Raw genomic sequence first — 21,798 nt, 5'->3', positions numbered from 1 at the left:
TGGGATGTCGACTTCTACATTCTATTGTGGCGGCACTTCCTTTGGGTAGCGTAGCGAGAGGATCACCCTGTACCATCCTGTGACACGTAAATAAAAAAATATACTTCGAAATTGGAAAATATTCAAATTCTAAATAGGATTGTAGGATATGTATAGCTATATAATTCGTCGTGCGGTATTGTTACAAAAAACTGACTTGACCTTGATATCGTACCTCATTCATAAAAAAACGTACTATTATCAAACAGAAATATATTAAACAATTTTCACTTGTTGCAATAATTCGTAAATAATAAAAGATTAAAAAGGGGACAGTGTTACACCTATTTAGTAAATTTTATCATCGTCTCTCAGTTCGAAATCTAATTTGTACGACGTAGGTTCAGCGAACAGTATTCTTCGATCCTCGCGGTTACTTTGTCGCTGTCAATGGATCGTAAAAGAGAAGGACACAACGAGGGCCGTAGCAGCCGAGAAATAAAGCCAGCGGGTAGTAGAGCGAGAATAAAGGTTCCATATACAACAGCATATGCGAGGCTGCACGAAATATCTGTTATAATTCAATTAGTAAATATCATGAACTAGTGAATGTCATCCGCCTTACGATAGTCGAATTTAAAGATATAATCTAAGCTAATACATCAATAATATTCATTTGTAATTGAGTTTTTCTTGTAGTCTTGTATATGCAGTTGTGAACGGAACCTTTACGTTCCCCCGATCCTTATTTCTAAACAGCGGATAAGTGGCCAGCGGATAGCAACCAATCCTGACGCGAAACGTATATAGCTTGAAATAAATTTTCTGCCGTTTTTCAAATGAAAACAAAATGCTACATTAGTATTGTCTAAATATATCTAAAGAAGAAAAGAGAAATAAGTATTCAGAAATGTATAACATCCCATATAATGAAATTTAAAATTTTTACATTTCGTTTCAGCGGTACAAAACTTGTAGGAACGTATTATGTACTGAGATTTTTCACATAAAAGTGAGTCAAAACACAGTATAAATTGCATTATTAATTAATTAAATAAAAATGATGAACATACGAATGGGAAAACAATGACTGAAACAATAGTGGTAAAGTAATGACATGTGTTGCGGTACGCATAGCATAGAATATGTGTACGTAAAACATAACTTACCTTTGTCGCCACTTCTTATTTTTGGAGAAACGCTTTGTACATAAATTAGGCTTGTTCCTTTTTGTATTGCCTTTCAAATACCGTTTGTCTGTATCTGCGCCTTCCTTTTTCTTTTCCATAAGTACCAATGGAATTATCGCACGTCACACACACTTATCATACACTTATTACAAATTACGCAGAAATGAAACAATTCACAAATTATGAATGTTCCATATATAAAAGCTCGATTGCCTTCTGCGCGTCTTTGCCGTAGTGCGAACGACGAAAAACTGATCAGCTTTCGTTCTCACTGCATTAGATGCAGATCTTGAAAGGCTGAACGAAAGATAATGAGAAAAGGACAGATACAGTCACTCACAGTGAAAATCGTCCACCTACAACAACGTTTGATAAATTGCAATAGTTATTTGATTTTGTAATGTTTATTGAGTGATTCTTATAGATTTTTGTGTGCTGAAAAAAACTATTGCAATTATCCTGTGCGTATACTTTTGACGTATCAAGGACTTTATTAGGGAATAATTCACATTTCGTTATACAGTTATCCTTTACCACTTCCCTAAGGGCGAAGGACCACCCCGCAAGTATGCGCGGGCCGCCGCACGTTTTCAAATCTTTGCGCATCCGAATTTTCACGCAGGGCGCTGACGTATCCCTCTGTACTTGGTGCAAGTGAAATATAAAATATTGAATGAGTGAGAAAGATAGTTTGGGCCTTGTCCACTTTTGAGGGTAGCAAAGGCTCGATCGTCAGAAAAAAAGTGACCATGAAGGAGTGAACATCGTAAGTACTTTCTCGCTTACTATTCCTGTCTTTTTCACAATATGTGCCGGTAATATGAAAGTGGTCTAATTCCAAATTTTCCGTGTATTACATTTCACTTATTTTTTTCATCATTTTAGTGCATTTTGAAATCGGTTGCATTTCTTGTTAAAAATTATTTTATCTTTTATCGTATCATGAATTGGGGGATGGATACACATTGTTGATGTAGCGAATTTATTACGTATTACATCAACATGATACATAATAAACATAAAGTTCAATTTATTTCTTTTTTTAGTGTCGACTGACGCCACTTTCATAATAACCGATACACGTCTACATTTTACTTTCAACCTAAGACGGTATTTAGACATATTGCGGGTGAAGTTTCATTATCGTCACAGTATTGTTATAATTTTGTGTGCGAAATGTATTGTGTCAACTGTGATTGTTTGAGTGTCCGCGGGTTTTTTACAATCACAGATTCGTGTATTCGTTCTCACGTAGAATAATAAAGTTATTTTATAATTCACCTGCGAAATGTCTAGAAAAAATATATACATTCGGGTGCAATATAGGTTTCCTTTAGTTGAAATATAGTTGAATTTTAAAATCACAAATGTTAGACATTTTAAAATACAGATATTTTGAAATGTGATAATGTGACAATTACAAATTTTGGAAATGTTTGCATTTTAAAGCCTTTGAACTTGGAAATTGCAGCGTTTATAAATGTGAACATTCCCCTGTTGCGGTAAATCTTGGCCGAAGGCAGCCTATATTATACCCGAATGTACAACCTTGATAAACGTATACTCTTCTACTGCAATTTCAAATCCATTTTATAGTTTCATTATTTCTTTGACTTGTTTTTAGATGAGTAACAAGGAAAGCAGCATACCGACTGCCGGGACGTCATCGGGAATGGAAAAGAAACGGACTCCGTCCCGAAAAGGGACACGGAGTCCGTCCCGAACAAGGGCGCGAAGGCCGTCCCGAAAAGGGACACGGAGTCCGTCCCGAACAAGGGCGCGAAGGCCGTCCCGAAAAGGGACACGGAGTCCGTCCCGAACAAGGGCGCGAAAGTCGTCCCGAAAAGAGACGCGGAGTCCGTCCGGAACAAGGGCGCGAAGGCCGTCCCGTACAAGGACGCGGAGTCCGTCCCGTACAAGGGCGCGAAATTCGTCCCGTACAAGGACGCCGAGTCCGTCCCGTACAAGGGCGCGAAATTCGTCCCGTACAAGGACGCCGAGTCCGTCCCGTACAAGGAGGCGAACTCCGTCCCGAACAAGGGCGCGAAGTCCCAGTTCGTCTCGGGCATGGAGTTCGTCTCCAGACCGAGACGGGACGCAATCATCCACCACGTGGTGGAAAGAATATCAATTGTATCGCGGAATCGCTCTGAAATATAAGAAGCAGGTATGTACTGTTACGATCTATTAGCGTAGGTCAGTATTTGCATGAGTATACTGTTTGAAAGAAAGTTATGCATTGTAATTAACAGAAGCTTTATGTTTATTTTTCAAATTACAGGTAACCGAGCTGAAGAAGCAAATGAAGATATTGAAATATGGGGCAGGAGGAGGAAGAGGAAGAGGAGGAAGAGGAGGAAGAGGAGGAAGAGTAGGAAGAGGTGGAAGAGGTGGAAGAGGTGGAAGAGGAGGAAGAGGAGGAAGAGGAGCATGCATGGCCCAGGCCACGTTTAATTTTAATCAAATTTGATAAAAATAAAATAAAATGAAATAAAATAAAGAATAAAGTGTTTTCTATCGTTCTTCAACCCACCCTTCTTTTGAAAACTTTTCACTTTTAAAAAGCGTACATACAGACGCATATTTATATACATACATATACGCTTACTGTATGTTTTATACAATAGTCGGTAGAATAAAAAAGAATAATAGTAAGAGGAATAATTTAAAATAATTGCTGTAACTTCCAGAATTTGAAAATATATTACTAAATCAATACTATCAGTATTAGTAAAAAAATTGTAACCTGTTTCTTTTTATTAAATAATATTGCCATATAATTAGAATAAAAATTGGACAGTGATTTCAAGTAACCGATGACCTTTAAAATAAGCCGTCCCTAACATACATATAACCTAACCTACAATCGTACAGAAATGGATACATTGCCTGCATCATGCATTTACTGTGACATGTATCAAGCTAACGCTTCGATTTTCCTATGATTCCACGTTGACAGTCCTCCTGAGTAGGCGCCATCTCCTAACCTCTAGCGTAACTAAATTTGTCACGTGACTTGCTCTGTAGTATCCAGATAATGGCGGAACTCGTCTGTGGGAATGCTTTTACGGGAATACACTTTTCGTCCTTATATGAGAAGATTTCGATGTAAATAAGGGTTCATTCGAAAGAGGAAGGTTCAATGCAGGGCGGTCTGGTCACCGTTTGCGTCACGGAACTGTTTTAGTGATCTAAAAAATACTTGGAATCTGCGGATGTATTTTGTCGATTTTTTCTCTACTTTGGACACTCATATTATTAGATATCAACACAATCGCGTTGAACCATGACCAGACCGCCCTGCATTGGACCTTCCTCTTTCGAATGAGCCCTCACTCAGCCCTAAATCTTCTCAAATAAGAACGAAAAGTGTATTCCCGTAAACCCCTGTTTAGGCCCATTTTTGCCGGTAATGTCACCTCGCTGCATTACCCGTGTCTACCCCCTTAAGCTGGGAAATTTCCAAGTGCATCGCACTGCTTAATCGCGCGGCGAAGGATGTTTATGATACCTCTCCCTTAACGGTTTCGACTTTCTATGTTCCTATAACTACGCAGTTTCGACGAGACAATCGTCCTAAGGAAAGGTTACTAATATTATTTGAAAGAAACTAAATATAGCCTCCTTTGTGTGCCTCGTCTGGGATTATTTCCTTGAAGTGCTGCGCACTGACAAGGTACACGAATTTGGTATATTAAACGGTTAAATTATTGAAACTAATGAAAGGAAAAAAAAAGAAAGAATTATTATTTTAATCTCAAACCCCTTTCTTGTGCTCCCCCGTGGGAAAGACTTTCAAGTGTAGCGCACTCGACGAGGAGACACAAGATAGGGGGAGCGTGAACAAGAATAACGAAAAATGGGAAAAGTCAAAATGCCCTTCCTTCCGCCTCCCGTAGGGGAATTCTTCCAAGTGCAGCGCACCGGACGGGAAACGCAAGGTCGGGTTATGGAAAAATTAACCCGGACGTAACAAGGACAATATCAACAAAAGATACAAAATCATGTTTTGTGTACAACATATGGACTTAAAAATTTAGCATGAAATATAACAACGGAACCATTAAACGTACAAGACAGAAAAGTCGAGCGTCGTCACCGTCTCGTACAGTAGTCCAAATTGAAAAATTATTTGTTCATTTGTTATGACGAGCTGATTTAATTGCATGAAGAGGCAGAGGCTTCTTGAATAAATTGCTTTCTTTTCAGAGTGTCGTACTGTCTCCCCCTTGATACCCGGTACTGATCCAATCTGCGGTCCCAAGACAAGCAGATGCGGTCACTATTTCTGTTTCCAGACGTTTACCATTTTTCTTTCCCAATCATGTCTCTAACTGGCAGCTGGCCCACTTCATATGGGTCTTCCCAATATTCATATCTCCAACCCTTTTCCATTTCCGGGTCTGTACGTGACCAGTCTCTGCCCGTGTTACGTATATTTATGTTTCACCAAATCCATCGGACACGATACCCCTGCCCTCATTTTTCCCTTGAAATCCTACTATAAAATGGGACTCTCCGCAGGTCTTGAAGTCAGTAGTTCACCGTCTTTCTACCGGTCTTAACGTCGATACAACAGTTGTATCAAACCTTGTATCAACAAATAAACCATTTACTAAACCACCAAACCGTCTCCGTTGATTCGATGACAAGTGGAACACTTAAGCTTTATTCTATAACGTAGTTGTAACTAGACTAACGGTTTTTGGTTTCTTTGTTTTCGCTCCCCTCTACACCGGCCATCAGTCGCGCTCGGCTCGCGCACGCGCATAAAAAATGCAGCGACTTATCTCAACATCATTTGCCAAAAAATCAATTTATCGATGTTTTTCTTGCTATAGTAATACTGTTACAGTAATATTTGGAACTGTTATAACAATACGATAAATCAATTTATTGACCTCATATCAATGTTTATCTAATGTATTTAGCTTTTCAAATGACCACCACTTTCGGAAATCATCACAATAATGAAGTTTATTAATGAAACAAGTGTTTAAAGATTAACTTTCATAAACACCATTTCTCACTAAAAAAATTTACTGTTCTTATTGATACCCTGCAAAGTCTATTTAATATTTCGTGTCCATTTTTTTTTCTTTTTTAATAAATGAAGGGTATTCGTCTATCAGATGCGAATCGATTCCCCAAACAAGCGCAGCTAGAGCAGCTGATATCGAGCTCTTTATCAGTAATTGATTTACAGCCTATTAGTAATCTATATACAAGGTGTCCCAGAATTCGCTTTGGTCTCTTGAATGGGTGGTGGCTGAGGTGATTATAAACAACATTTTCCTTTACGAAAATGTTGTTTGAAGCTTCGTTTTTGAGTTATTAACGAAAAACACTGGTCAATCAGAGCGCGCGGACTCAGGGACGGCAGCGTCGGCAACGAAAGTGGGGCTTGACGTAGGTCGCAAACGAACAGCTCGGCACCTCGTTGGTATAGCACAATAAAAAAATGAACTGGTTGAACATTTTTAGACGTTGTATAGAATGAATACGGAATCTAATCTCTTGTCGCCTGTCATAATATAGAAAAGGAAATTCTAAACATTGTAAACAACAAATAAAAATGTTTGAAATGGAATAATTAATAAAAATTTAAAAACAATTTAAATGAAACTTACCCATTCGTTCGTAAATTCACTTGCTATGCTGAAAGCAGATAATTCCTATCTGGGTCATTGTGTCGGTCCCCATCACTCGACGAGGTAACATGTGTACAGAACAACTGATTTTATGGTCGGGCCACTGAACTCGCCTCGTTTATTGCACTTAGATATTGCACTTACGTAGCCCCTTTCGGGGCCGAGTTTTTCACTTAAACGACAGCACAAAATCACTATCACTTTTCACACAGGGCATCCTTCTTACTTAAATAATAATTGTAGGTAAATAATTACATTAAATTGAATTGTCTAGTCTTTACGAACAGCTGAACTTCTTTATTCAAGAATGGCGTGATAGAAAAAAGGTTCTTCAACTGTCTTAGGCTCAAGACCGAATGTCCTTTTTCTTCTCGGGCCTCTTTGTCTTCGCTTCACTAGTCAGCTCTCCCTTTTCTCCGGACCGCAACTTCTCGCAACATGGAAGCGATTAGATGTGACGTCGCTAACCTCTTGACCGCTTAGAAAACGGTCACTGTTACGACTACATTTTTTTTAAAGTTGACTGCATAATGAATAAGTAAACTTACGTTTAATCAACGTTTAATAAATTGGTGGCCCCGAAAGGGGCCGATTGTTTTATTGGATGCACCAATGTTTACTCTACGTCTAATAAATAGGTGGCCAATTGTGTTAATGGAGGAAAGGTTCAATGTACCCCCCTTGTTGTTCCAAGCAAATTGCAGCGCGGTTTGGCACGGCGCGTTGCACCTTCCGCAGTGTTCCGATTTTTATCATTGCGACGACACCATGTATAATTAATAAATGAAATAATTATTAAATAAAAATAATTATTATTAAAAATACAAAAACATAATTAAATGTATAAATAACTGTAAATGTACCATGAGATAACCCCAAAAATAAAAATCCAACGGATTCATATCCGGTGATCGTGAGGGTCACGCAACAGGCCCACCGCGACCAATCCACCTGTCCTGAAAGGCTTGATGTAAATAGATGCGGACATATGCGGCGAAATGTGCAGGTGCACCATCGTGTTGATAGAACATGCCCCTCTGAATTTCGGGAGGAATTCCGTCGACGAAAGTCGGAAGGACATGTTCTAGGAAGACTCTGTACGATGGGCCGTTCAATCTATCGGGTAGAATGTACGGCCCAACGATAAAATCGCGGCAAATTCCGGCCCATACATTAATTGACCAGCGGTACTGCACTGCACGTGAGCGAATCGCGTGCGAATTCTTGTCGCTCCACACGTGTGTATTGTGGGCATTGAAGCGCCCCTCCCGTGTAAAGAGGGCTTCATCCATCCACAAAACATACGTGCAGAACGACGGATTCCGTTCGATTTTTTCCAACAACCACTGGGAATACTCCATCCGCTGGATGGAGAGTGCAGGTTCTGCGCCCGCACATACTTGTACGGGTGCAAAATATGATCCTGAAGGATCTGATGCACGATTGATCGGCTAACACTAAAATGAAACAAAAATTATGTACATTAAAACAAGAATTATATTTTCATATTAAAATTATTATAGTTACTTAAAATTATTACTCAGTTGATGCGTCGGCTGACCTCGCGTATACTGGTGGTGGTATTTTGCTCAAACTCAGCAAGAATTTCTTCTTCCTGAGATGCGGAAGAGCGGGTGAAGCGGCCGGTATCTGTTCTATTTGGCATCACCGAACCGGTGCGGTGGCATGAAGCCGTCAAGCCAGCCTCCGAAAACTCGAAGCAGTTGGTGCATTTGCGGTGACACCGTGCCTTTCGCGGTATCACTCGGCAGTGAGTTCCGCGTTGCCGTTGCATTGTGCGTAAATGTAAAACATACTGTAATATTCCGGCATTGAAGGTTGCATGGTGTTTTCACTTTGCTCTTCACTTTGAAAATGATTTCTATTCCAACAGTTTGACGCTTTTTATACGAAGTTTATGAGATCGGTTTACCTGAATTTGAGTTTTTCGCTCCATCCCCAAACTGGGTTTTTCCGAAGGGTCAATGAGCAATCGGCAAAGGTGTAACAGGAACTTCGACATCCGAGGATTAACTTGGCTGGAAAAAGCCCGGCGTTGTCGACCTTTCGAATGGTTGAAACAATAAATATTTGCAAAGTGAAGAGCAAGCTGACAACATGCTGCGTTCAACGACAAAACATTATAACATGTTTTTTGTGTACGCGGAGTAAAACGGCAATGCCGTTTCAATTTTTTTGCAAACTTTTCATGATACGTAAACGTAGAGTAAACATTAGTTTACTTGTTCTATATTAGTTCATCTAATAAAACAATCGGCCCCTTTCGGGGCCACCTATTTATTAGACGTAGCGTAAACATTGGTTCATCCAATAAAACAATCCGCCCCTTTCGAGGCTACCAATTTATTAAACGTAGAGTAATCATAAGTTTACTTATTCATTATGCAGTCAACTTTTAAAAAACGTAGTCGTAACAGCGACCATTGGCTAGATGGTCAAGAGGTTTGCGACGTCACGGCTAATCGCTTCCATATTGTGAGAAGTTGAGAAGAAAAAGGACATTCGGTCTTGAGCCTGAGACAGTTGAAGAACCTTTTTTGTACCACCGGCGTTCTTGAATAAAGTGATAGTGATTTTGTGCCATCGTTTAAGTGAAAAACTCTGAAAGGAGCTACCGAAGTGCAATAAACGATTTTGTGCCGCCGTGAAAGTGAAAAACTCGTAAGTGCAATATCTAAATGCAATAAACGAGGCGAATTCACTGGCCCGATCATAAAATCAGCTGTTCTGTACACATGTTACCTCGTCGAGTATTGGGGACCGACATAATGACCCAGATAAGAATTATCTGCTTTCAGCGTAGCAGGTTAATTTTGGAACGAATGGGTAAGTTTCATTTATATTGTTTTTAAATTTTTATTAATTATTCCATTTCAAACATTTTTATTTGTTGTTTATAATGTTTAGAATTTCCTTTTCTACATAATGACAGGCGACAAGAAATTAGATTCCGTATTCATTCTATACAACGACTAAAAATGTTCAACCAGTTCATTTTTTTATTGTGCTATACCAACGGGGTGCCGAGCCGTTCGTTCGTGACCTACGTCAAGCCCCACTTTCGTAGCCGACGCTGCCGTCCCTGAGTCCGCGCGCTCTGATTGACCAGTGTTTTTCGTTAATAACTCAAAAACGAAGCTTCAAACAACATTTTCGCAAAGAAAAATGTTGTTTATAATTACCTCAGCCATCACCTTCTTTAGCGGCTTACACTCATTCTGGGACATCCTGTGTACAACTTCGAGTGGTTGTCAGCTACCACGCGTTCAAAGCCGTAAAATTGCTTGCATGACTGTCAGCAGATATGTGACTGCAAGGAATTAAATCCAGGATTGCGAAACTAGCAACAGCTTATCAAATTGTGCGATGAATAGGAGGGAAAGAGACCTTTCTCTGGTAAAGGAACGCGAAGGTCATTTCGCAACGTGACAACACTCGGTTATAAAAGGAACCTAGAAAATCATCTTCGACTTGAGTTGGAAAATTCTCCTACATGTGGCACATTTGCCCGATATGGCTTCTTTCGATTTTCATTTATTTTGCTCGCTGCAACATCATTTGGCTGATACGTAATTCAAGTCATTGAAAAAAGCATTGATGATTTCATCAATTCAAAACCGTCAAGTTTCTACAGCAATGGGACGCGTTAGCTGCAGATTGCTTAAAGTCATTGAAAATGTTGGAGACTATTTAATTGATTCAAATCATTCTTGTACTTTCATAAATAAATTTTGAATTTTCCAAAAAAGCAAGAAATTAATTTGTATACCTAATATTTTATAGATTATATACAAATATGCACCGTTTTTGGTAAAGTTTAGTGGCTGAGGTAAAACAACAATGGAGAGAAATATAACATTGTGTCATACGATACTCAAAATCGCATACAAATTTGGTTCCTTCAGATGCCTCGTTCTGCGAATTGGAGCGATTTATCGACAAACAATTTTTAGGATCAATGCTTAAACAGACAAGTCTTAACAAAGTTTAGCATAAAATGTATACATGGTACAATTTTTATTGTTTTAGAATGAAGCAATGACGGGGACACATACGCAAAATCCAGTTTATTCGAGAATAACGCTCGCACTTATGGAAGACACTGGATGGTATAGCGCAAATTATTCAATGGCTCAGGAACTTGGATGGGGTAAAAACCTTGGTTGCGATTTTGCAATGAAATCCTGTAAGGAATGGATATCTTTGAAATCATCTAGATTATCGTATGTATCTTTATTTTGCTGTACATGTGTTTAATCAAATGTTTAAAAATATGTTTGGTATTAAGATGGTTAATTATTATGAAGCATTTGAAATAGAAGTAATAGACATATAAATATACTACATATATTCTCGCTCGATTGGCAGAATGTTTGTTGGGCAAAGGAGGGGCTAGGGCCCCTACAAAGCGTCATTCTGGGGGAAAAAGGAGTTTTATTAACGAAGGGTTAATAAACAAATCCTTTTCTAATCTCTGGATAAACAAGTTATGTGTAGGATAGGGGAGAGAAAGGCGTTTCGTCTCGGGGTCGTCTGTCAGACTCGTTAGTGGGGCTGACAACAGACGATCCCTGCCCCAGACACCTATTGTACCGCTATTCGGAACTGAACGGCATGCCGGGCGAGCGCTTGCGAGAACACTGCTGATCATCTTGCCGCCACCTCGCGGTCCCGGCCCGAGCTCAAGGCGTCCAGAGAGACGAAACCCTCTCCCCTTCCACTAAACACCTACAGCTCGGCCATACCTGACAATTGTAACCGTCCTCGGTCACGCACAAAGCAATTAACAAATAAACACAAGGAGCGAGTCACCAAATTCAATCTAAATCGCAAATCAGTAATCAATAAATCACAAATATGTCAAAACAACAATGGAGCATCCACACGCAGGGACCTATCCTACTTCTGAATTGTAGGAGAGGGGAGAAAAAGGCGTTTTGTTTCGGGATCGTCTGTCAGACTCGTCAGTGGGGCTTGTTGGAATATAGAAAACTCCCCATCCAAAAATATCAGGAGCATAAAACACTTGGGTTTTTCCAAGTCGTTTTATTGCCGATGACGTTTTGCTCCTCGGTCGTGTCGAGGAGTAAGCATACCTGAAAAGGTAGACTTTTCGTAGATACAAGTACTAGCGACCTTTTTAATTTTAGTTAGTTGGATGTAAGCATCGGTTCAGACAGGACAGTACGTCCTGGTTTTGTTTCTGTTTCTTTCTCATTTCTAATAAAGTTATTTTTCACTAGAGACTATCTGAGTAACCTGCTTCCTACATATCCTCAACAGGTTATGGGCCCAGAATAATCTATATTATAAAATGAATTATAAAAAAGAATTATAAAATACGTGATAGTTATCAAAGTGTGCGGAAAAATGGAAATTGCAAATCTGAGAATTGAGAAGCTATGCGACAAGGATAACTGGCAACAATGGTGTTTTATCATACATACATTGTTGGAGGAGGACGACAATATGCTTGACATATGTGAAAGCACACTAATTCGTCCGGAAGAAGGTTCTGTCAATTATGAGACAAAACGCAAGAGCTTTTTGAAGGCAGAGAAGGCTGCGAGGAAGCTAATTGTCACGACAGTGGAGAAGAAACCGTTGGATTTGCTGTTAAGCTGCACAACTGCCAGGGAAATGTGGAAGAAGCTGAACGCAGTGTACGACATGAAGTCGGAGGAAAATCTGTTATTGGTGCAAAAACAGTTTTTTTACTTTAAGTGGGAAATGAATGAAAACGTTACACACAACTTGTCAAAAGTCGAGCAGTTGGCATCGAAAATGAAAAGTCTAGGTAGTGAAGTGCCAGATTCTATGTACGTTGCCAAAAAGGTTTAGACATTTCCATAGTGCGTGTGATTCTGTTGAAGAATCAAAGAAAAATCTCGAAAATTTAACAGCGAGATTGATGTCGAAAGAGATGAGGACAGCAGAACAATCTGTTAAATCTGCTAAACGGTCGCTTTAGTGACAAAATCAAAGTTTGAAAACAAACCATTTAAATTAAATCAGAACAACTATACAAAGAACAACGTAGACATTGTGTGTTATATTTGCGGCAGAAAAGGCCACAAGAAGCAAAATTGTGTTGCTTGCTATACGTACGGTTCAAAAAATCTTTTAAGTAAAAATTGCTTTAAAAGAAGAGATAACTTTAGGGAGAGGACGCATACGAGAGACGTCCGCTCGAATCAAGGACAGCGCTTTTCGAAGCAGTCGTTCTTGGGAAGCTGCAACATGGAGCAGGGCAACAGTTTTTGGCTGATCAACGTACAGCCAAAGCTTGGCACATGACGCACCAACGAGAGCTGTTTTGCGATTTCGAGGAATTCGAGGTACCATTGAATGTAAGGATAGGCAATGGGGAAAATATTTTTGCGTACGATAAAGATAAAATAGAGATCGAAACATTTGTAAATGATGAATAGATCGAAGGCGTGATGTATGACGTATTGTTTGTACCGAGATTAAAGCAAAATTTGTTTTCTGTCAAAGTTGTTGCAAAAAGGGGTGTTAATTTTTCTATTACGGATTGCGGAAAGGAATGCTTGTTCACGCGTAATGGAATTGTTGTAGCAACAGGAGCTGATAGCGGTAATTTATATAAAATCAATTTGCGAGTTGTGATACCGAAAAGTTGTAATCTAATTGATAAGGTCGATAAAAATGTAAAATCGGATAAATCAAGTTCATTGCAATTATGGCATGAGCGTCTGTGTCACCAAAATAAAAGGCACGTGAAAAGTTTTTTACAAAACGTGGGTATAAATGTAAACACTTCAGATGAGAATGATATTTGTGAAGGGTGTGCTTACGGGAAGCAGCATAGACAAAGTTTTGATGAGAATATTGAACGCGCTAAGAAACGTCGTAAAATTGTACACGCTGATGTTTGTGGGCCTATGGAACAAGAGTCACTTGGTAGGAAATTATATTTTGTAATTATTGAAGACGATTTCTCGAGATTCAGAACAATTAATTTTATTCGGCATAAATCGAAAGTATTTGATAAATTGAAATCATTTTGTAATGGGATAGAAAATCAATTTAACGAAAATATCAAAGAATTTCACACAAACGGTGGTAGGGAATTTAAAAATAAAGAGGTCGACTGTTTTCTGAATAGTAAAGGGATAAAACATACGGTAAATATTCCATATACACCCGAATAGAATGGTATCGCGGAGCGCGAAAACTGTATCATAGTAGAAGCAGCGCGATCAATGATTTATTCTAAGTCGGGAATTTCCTTGTCTTTGTGGGCGGAAGCAATGAATACTGCCGTGTTTGTTATTAATAGAACAGGTCCGACAAAAGAAGGGAGCAAAACTCGTTACGAGCTATGGTATGAGAAAGCCGCAAACATTGATAATTTAAAAGTTTTTGGGACTGAGCGTTTTGTTCACATACCTGTGGAAAAAGGTGAAAGTTAGATAAAAAGGCGATGAAACGGTTTCTGGTTGGATATATTGAAAATTGCAAAGGCTATCGTATTTTTGTTCCTGGTTTTAGAGATGTAGTTCTAAAGTCGGGATGTTGTATTTAAATTAGAAAAGGTATGCTCAAATGAAGTAACTATCATTAATTTGAAAGAAAATAATGAGGTCAAAGAAAATGCAGTTGATAGTAGTAATGAAATTGTAGATGAAAATACTGTGCAGGAAGGGAAATCAACTGAAACCTTGCAAATTTCAATAGACAGCAATAAAAATGTAAAAGAACTACGTGATAGACGGTGTATTAAACATCCTGATTTTTATGGGTCTCCGATTACATTCGTAGCAGAAGCGTTGCCTGAAAATTATAATGATGCAATTAATTCTAATGAAAAAGATCAGTGGATAGAGGCTATGTATGACGAGATTAACTCTTTACATGAAAATAAAACGTGGATACTAGTAGCAAAACCAGAGAAACAAAAAGTTATTAGTTGTCGGTGGGTTTACGTAAAGAAATTTAAGGAGAATAGCAAAATACGTTTCAAACCGCGAGTAAAGGTTATTCACAAAAGAAAGGGATAGATTACAAAGAAACATTTAGCCCTGTTGCTCGTTTTGATACAGTTAGATTTTTGTCAAGCATTGCAGCACATGATGGACTATTCCTCGGATAGTTTGATATAAAGACGGCATTTTTATATGGTGATCTGATAGAAAATATTTATATCATGCAATCGGAAGAGTTTAACGATGGGACAGCGCGAGTTTGTAAACTATTAAAGAATCTGTACGGATTAAAACAAGCTCCAAGGTGCTGGACAGAACATTTTTCAAGTTTTGTTAAAAGGATCGGTTTTTGTCAAAGCTTAGCTGATCCTTGTTTTTATATGTACAAGGAAGGTGACCGGAAAATGTTTTTAGTTATTTATGTTGACGATGGGCTTTTAGCAGTACTCATGTGAGTACTTGATAGATAAATGTTTCGTTGAATTAACTAAAGAATTCTATATAACCAGTACGAAAGAAGTAACGAATTTTTTGGGCGCAAAATTATAAAATTAAAGGATGGTTCTATTTTTATACATCAAGGAAAGTACATACGAAACGTGTTAGAAAAATTCAATTTAAACGAAGCAAATAGTGTCTGTACTCCAATAGAGGTAGGCTGGGATGCAGGTAATTCAGAAGGGAACAATTGTAACGCGCCCTATAGGGAGGCCGTAGATAGCCTTATGTATCTTGAGGTACTGACAAGTAAACCTACCCTAGTGTTACACTCCGATTTTGATGAGCTTTGAATATTTTGTAGTCTAGGTCAAAATAAGAAACACATATTCTTTTATACGTGCACATACGGCCGTTAAAGGGATGAAACACCCTTTTGAAAAAAATCAGTTTTTATATTTCTGATCTAATACCGCCGAAATGGTAAAAAATATAAAAGAAAATTTCAAACAAAAAATTTATTATGTTTAATGTACTTTATAACAGTGTACTCCGATTTTTTTAAAATATCATTTTTTTCAAAATTTTCACCCCCTCCCTCAATTAAAAAAAATTTTTTTAATTTGTTTTACAGCAAAACGGATAGTAGGTATATTTAATGACAGATTCAAACATATATGATTAGAGTATTTCGAAAACAAATTTTTCAGAAATAAGCTAAATATACCTCTATATCACTATGCGTGCGTTCCATTCGTATCCGTATCTCATTGTCAATACCTACTGCTACGTTTATTTTTTAAATATCTTTTTCTTACATAGACCCCGGCCAGACCAAGCGCACGAATGGAACGCACGCAGTGTTATAGAGGTATATTTAGCTTATTTCTGAAAAATTTGTTTTCAGAATACAACTCTATCATATATGTTTGAATTTGTCATTAAATATACTATCCGTTTTGCTATAAGACAAATTAAAAAAATTTTTTAAATTGAGGGAGGGGTGAGAATTTTGAAAAACATGATATTTTCCAAAAATTGGAGTACACTGTGATAAAGTACATTAAACATAATAAATCTTTTGTTTGAAACTTTTTTTATATTTTTTACCATTTCGGCGGTATTAGCTCAGAAATATAAAAACTGATTTTTTTCAAGAGGGTCCTTCACCCCTTTAATGGCCGTATGGGCAGGTATAAAAAAATACGTGTTTCTTATTTTGACCTAGACTACAAAATATTCAAAGTTCATCAAAATTGGAGTGTAACACTTGAATAGATTTACTTGTGAGTCGGCCCGACATGAGCCGTGAATATTGTTCCGAGAACGCTAGAAAAACCAAGCGAAGCACATTGGCGACTTGTTAAGCGGATTATAATGTACCTCAAGGGTACTGTAGAATTAGGACTAATTTATACTGAAAGCGGTATTTTTAAGGCACATAGTGACGCTGATTATGAGGGAGACAAAGAGACACGTAAATCGACATCAGGTATCGTATGTCAATACGCGCATGCAGCCATTTCGTGGCAAAGTAAGAGACAGCAATGTGTATCTTTGTCAGCAGAATAAGTTAGCGCAGTTTCAGCCGCTAAAGAGGTAATCTGGCTAAAGAAATTATTTTGTGAATTCGAAATCAATGTAGATTATACTTTACTAGCATCCCCGTCGCGGCTTCGCCCGCTCTCATAAATAAAAATTTCGAGAATGTCGGATTATTTTCCTGGTACAACATGCCAGTAACTTTACATAAACAGTTTACATTGGTAAACTGTTGATTGGTATTCATAAAACTTGTTTTATGAGCAGAAAATTCAAGAGTTTACATATTAAGAGTTTACATCGGCAAATAATTCAGGAGATGTTTTGATGTCATGAAAAGACTAAAAATGGATAAGAGCACCACTCAAACTATAAGAGTAAGGTGCTTTAAAAAATTATTTACTTTTACATTATCATGTCAAAATGTTCCCTGAATTATTTGCTATTAAAATATTCGAGTTCTAAATGTTTTGTTTGCGAAATAAATTAAAAATAGTTTAAAAAATTATCTAACCTTTTGTAACTTTGTAACAGTTGGAGCAAAACAAATACTTTTCAATGTAAAATATAGCAAAAAAATAGCAAAAAATGTATGTGTTATTGATTTTTTGTTTTATTTTACTATACGCTGTTTTTTACAATGGTTAGATGGCTTAATATTAAGCTATCTAGCCCTTTGTAACTGTTTAATGGCTGAAGCAAAAAAATTACTTTTTACGGAAAACATAGCAAATAATTAGCAAAAAATTTTGTTGGTTTGTTTAAATGAATATACGCAGGTCATTAATATAAGATAGAATATATATATTTATTAGTTTAAGGAATACATACATAGCGCGTCTTCATAGTACAAAAAGAATGAATAACGGTTACCCGCCAAAAGGATAGAATATAATATATCTGCATCAGATCGTACCAACTTGTAATAGAAAAGTACCTACATGGTACGCTGGAAAAACCTACAAATTTTCATATGTTTTTTTATATTCTGATGATTTGGCTCAGATAGCTTAATAGACCTTAAATCAGTGAGGCAGTATTTGCCGACAATTTTATTATTTTTGTCTACTAATTCCACGGTCATAGGTTCTAATACCCTTTTGATCTTTGCTGGCCTCAGGTAACGATGGGCTAGCTTGGCATTATACCCCTCGGCTTTATTTTTTGTTTGGGTAGTAAACTTCCATTCCCTCTTTTACCTCGACTCGAGTTACCCCATCTTTATTTAACTTAGCAAGGCGTTTGTCCGAATAATTTTTCAACTGTATTTCAATTTTGTGTCTTAACTCGTCAATGTTATTCATTCTTTCCATCCATTCGTTTATGACGTCATTTGAAATCGACGATGGACTTTCCGAGTTATTAGAGAGTCGTATGAAAGCTTCGCGCCTGTGATTTAAAAAGAACGGCGATATTCGCGTTCCCTCGTGCGGTATGGTGTTATACGCTAACTGGAATTTAGATAAATGTTGGTCCCACTCATTTTGCTTATTTCTAACGAAGGCAACTATCATAGGTTTTATTATTCGGTTTACTTGCTCGACTGGATTCCCTTGGGGATGAGCTAATGGAGTGGTAATGTGTTTTACCCCCCTCTATTGATTTTTAATTAATAAGCAAAAATGAATTTAAGATTCTTTTATTAGAAGTCTTCGAATACGTTGCTTCTGAGAACCGTAAGAGCGATAAGGGTTCTAACGTAAACATTCTTCTAAAATCTTATGCGCGTCAAGCAGGATCGTTCTCGGTTAGTTCGAACGAAGCCTTGGAATCTAAAGCATCGCAGCTATAGCCTTCAACAGTTCTGATAATTAAATATTTTTTTTCCTTCTATATAAAACTTGATTATTTAATATTTGTCTATTGCTTCCACCCATAAATCCTAATACCCTCACGATCAAAAAATTCGCTACGTCTTTGTTAAGGTATTCTTTCCTGTTATCGGATATTATTGATCGAGGTGTACCCCACCTGTCGAAAACAGTGTCTAAAATTTTGACTACCGTTTTTCCTTTTTTGTCGCGAGTCGGAAATAACTCAATATACTTTGTCGAAAGATCTAGAACGACAATAATACACGAGTTACCCTTCTTTGAACGGGTTGTCATGTCTGCTATATCGATTGCGATTTTCATTCACGGTGTTTGTACTAGCCGAGTCGCTAACGGTCCCTTTTCTGGATTTTGATTGTCTTTAACTTTGATGCAAATATCGCACTCTTTGACAAATGACCTAATGTCTCACGTCATTCCTGGCCAATAATAGCTTTGACGGATACAGTCTAAAGTTTTATCGCGCTCCAGATGTCCTGCTTGCGGCGCTTCGTGGTTTTCGCGGATTCTTTTAATAATTTCATCAGGCTTTACTACTATTTTCCAAGAGTGTTCGTCATCGATTATCGCCTTGTCATAATCAGATCGATAATACACGAGTTCGTCGTTTTCTATTTTCCATCCCCGGAACCTATCTGGATATTTACTCACGAAATCAGGTTTCGTGTGATACCAGTTCTGATCGCAGATAGAGTTTAATTGAATTCGGTTACGAATCGCCTCTTTGACTATTTCTTCCCAACCGACGGGATCTACGTCGACATTGAATATTCGCGAAAGTGAGTCGGGTGCTTCATTCAGCGTAGCGCGCCTATGTTCGATCGTCATATTATGTTGTAAAAGGTAAATAGCCCAGCGGGCAAGGCGGCCCACTTGAAAAATTTATAGAATTTGATGTATATTAACCATCGAAATTCGGTCAATATATTTTTTTCGGTTTATGGTTATTAGCGAGGCAATAAAAACGCAAAATCACCTCACGATATCCTACAAATACTGCACGTTCCACTAAAAAGTGTGAAATAAAATAATTTTTAACAAAAAATAAAACCGACTTCAAAATGCGTTAAAAAGTTTAAATTTATATTTCGTTTATACAACTACGTGACCATTATTAATAAAACCACTTGCTGCATTAACAAAATGCACTAAAAAGTATAAAATAATTTCTATTTTATAATAATTTCTATCCAATATTCCACAGCAATTAATAAAACCTATTTAATCGTTAAATATAATAGTATATTAAATACATTTCAACCTTTTCGGAGGCGGCACAAAATTAAAAATACCCGAATAAACGATGGTGTCAATAACGATATGATTGCGGTATGGCGAACTTGGAAATTAATAAATCGTAAGAAAAAATACGGAACGTTAAGTCTCGTACTGACTTGTGCATTTTGCCCAAACGAATGCCCTCGGCGAACGAACGTGAAATTTCTCCGGCTGTTCGCGCAAACCTTTCTACCTGGGGTACCGTAAACCTTTCTATTTGGGTTCTTTCTACCATAAATCAGTCGAAGTCAGAATGTCGACAGGAACAGATGTCACGATCGCCAGTGCAGATTGTTATGAATACAATAATTATAATTAAAAGAAAAAGAAGAAGAAAAAATCAAGATAAACGATGGTGGATTAGTCAAATATATAAAAATAAAGCAACCTCTAGTGGTAAAAATCTAATTAGAGATTTACAGGTAAAAGCTAGTGGACATTTTAAAAATTTTGTGCGGTTGTCATCGGAAGATATTGAATTTTTAATAAATGTTATCGGCCTCAAAATACAAAAAAACGACACCAGAAAAGCTGCGACGGTGAAAGAACGCTTAGCGATAACGCTACGTTATTTAGCAACGGGAGATTCATATACGAGTCTTCAATATGTATTTAGTGTCCAAACAATTAATCACAACAATTGCACATGTCGGATTTCAAAAATCAGTTTCTGACGGTTCATCAGGCCATATCATAAACTGAGTTTTTCCGAAGGGTAAATTCGACAGCGGTCGACTAACGGTACTTGGAAATTGGTAACCGGCACAGTAAAATTGTTCGCACGAATATCCTTTGATGGACCGACAGCCGTCGGAAAGCGTTCGTTTGTGTCCAGGGCCCTCGCGAACACATAATGGGCCGTTTTCGGCGCACGAATGCTCTAGTGCAGAGCTCGGCAAGATTTGCACTTTTCAGCCGATTTTCAGCTGGCTCCGCCTACCGCAATTCCCCTTGCCGCGACGTTCAGCGCGCGGCCTACGAACCATTTGAGGCTCAGGAGCGTATCACTCGTGAACATATGCTGGCAATAGCTTTCCATCCCACCCACGAGGTACTATTGTCGATTGTCGATGCGTTTTTTTTTAGTGGTTGCCAGCATACGTTTACGAGTGATACGCTCCTGACCCTCAAACGGTTTGTAGACTGCGCGCTGAACGTCGCGGCAAGGGGAATAGCGATAGGCGGAGCCAGCTGAAAATCGGCTGAAAAGTGCAAATCTTGCTGAGCTCTGCTCTAGTGAGTACGAGGCTACAGCCGTCGAAAAGCGTTCGTTCGTGCTCTGGGCCTTCGCGAACACATTAACGGCAGTGATACCAGAACCATGGGACGTGGGACAAATCTTTACCCTCTCCACGACGTCCCACGACCAGTGATGCCAGAACCGTGGGACGTGGGACAAATTTTTACCCTCTCCACGACGTCCCACGACGTCCCAGTGATTCCCCTACCGCAGTTGTTTCATCTAACACAAGCGCGTTGTCCCACGTGTCCGTGTGAGCTCTGCGGGTTTGGTAGAGTTCGGCTGCTTTCGTCATTTCTACGTTATCGGCTCGATGCTCAAACCGCTAAAGCACGTGGCAGCAGCATCGACGAATCGACAAAATAATATAATTTCGTCCATGGCAATATGGTAGAAGTGAGAAACCAGGAGATTCAGTTCGAATCCCGATTCTACGGTTTCAGTTCTGATTCTTAATGCATTAACGTTTTTTAATACATGAAAATACATTTTTAATACATTAAAACTATGAAATACATTAACTTAGGAAGCAGTTAAAAGAAGGAGTTGAACTGCATCTTTCTTTGATATTTTTTTTAATATTTAAGTTTTATATATATACATATGTATGTACGTCCATATGATAAAAGTACGTGATACAGAAGTAATTTCTTCAATTAGATATTACAGTTATTCTAA

General features: G+C 38.1%; 1 protein-coding gene across 3 annotated transcripts in view; it reads left to right on the top strand.

Moving 5' to 3' along the window:
• Invadolysin (leishmanolysin-like peptidase, invadolysin) overlaps positions 1-21,798 on the top strand; it is a 1,079,802-nt gene that overhangs the window by 950,548 nt on the left and 107,456 nt on the right. For all 3 annotated transcript variants that reach the window (XM_076690814.1, XM_076690812.1, XM_076690813.1), the window contains exon 10: positions 10,871-11,064. In XM_076690814.1, the coding sequence (XP_076546929.1) occupies positions 10,871-11,064 (194 nt within the window). The remainder of the gene's footprint in view (positions 1-10,870; positions 11,065-21,798) is intronic.

The sequence above is a fragment of the Osmia lignaria genome, chromosome 11 (genome assembly GCF_051020975.1).
Source record: "Osmia lignaria lignaria isolate PbOS001 chromosome 11, iyOsmLign1, whole genome shotgun sequence".
NCBI lineage: Eukaryota > Metazoa > Arthropoda > Insecta > Hymenoptera > Megachilidae > Osmia > Osmia lignaria.
The sequence above is the reverse complement of the archived record's forward strand: the minus strand, read 5'-3'. Positions and strand labels throughout refer to the sequence as shown.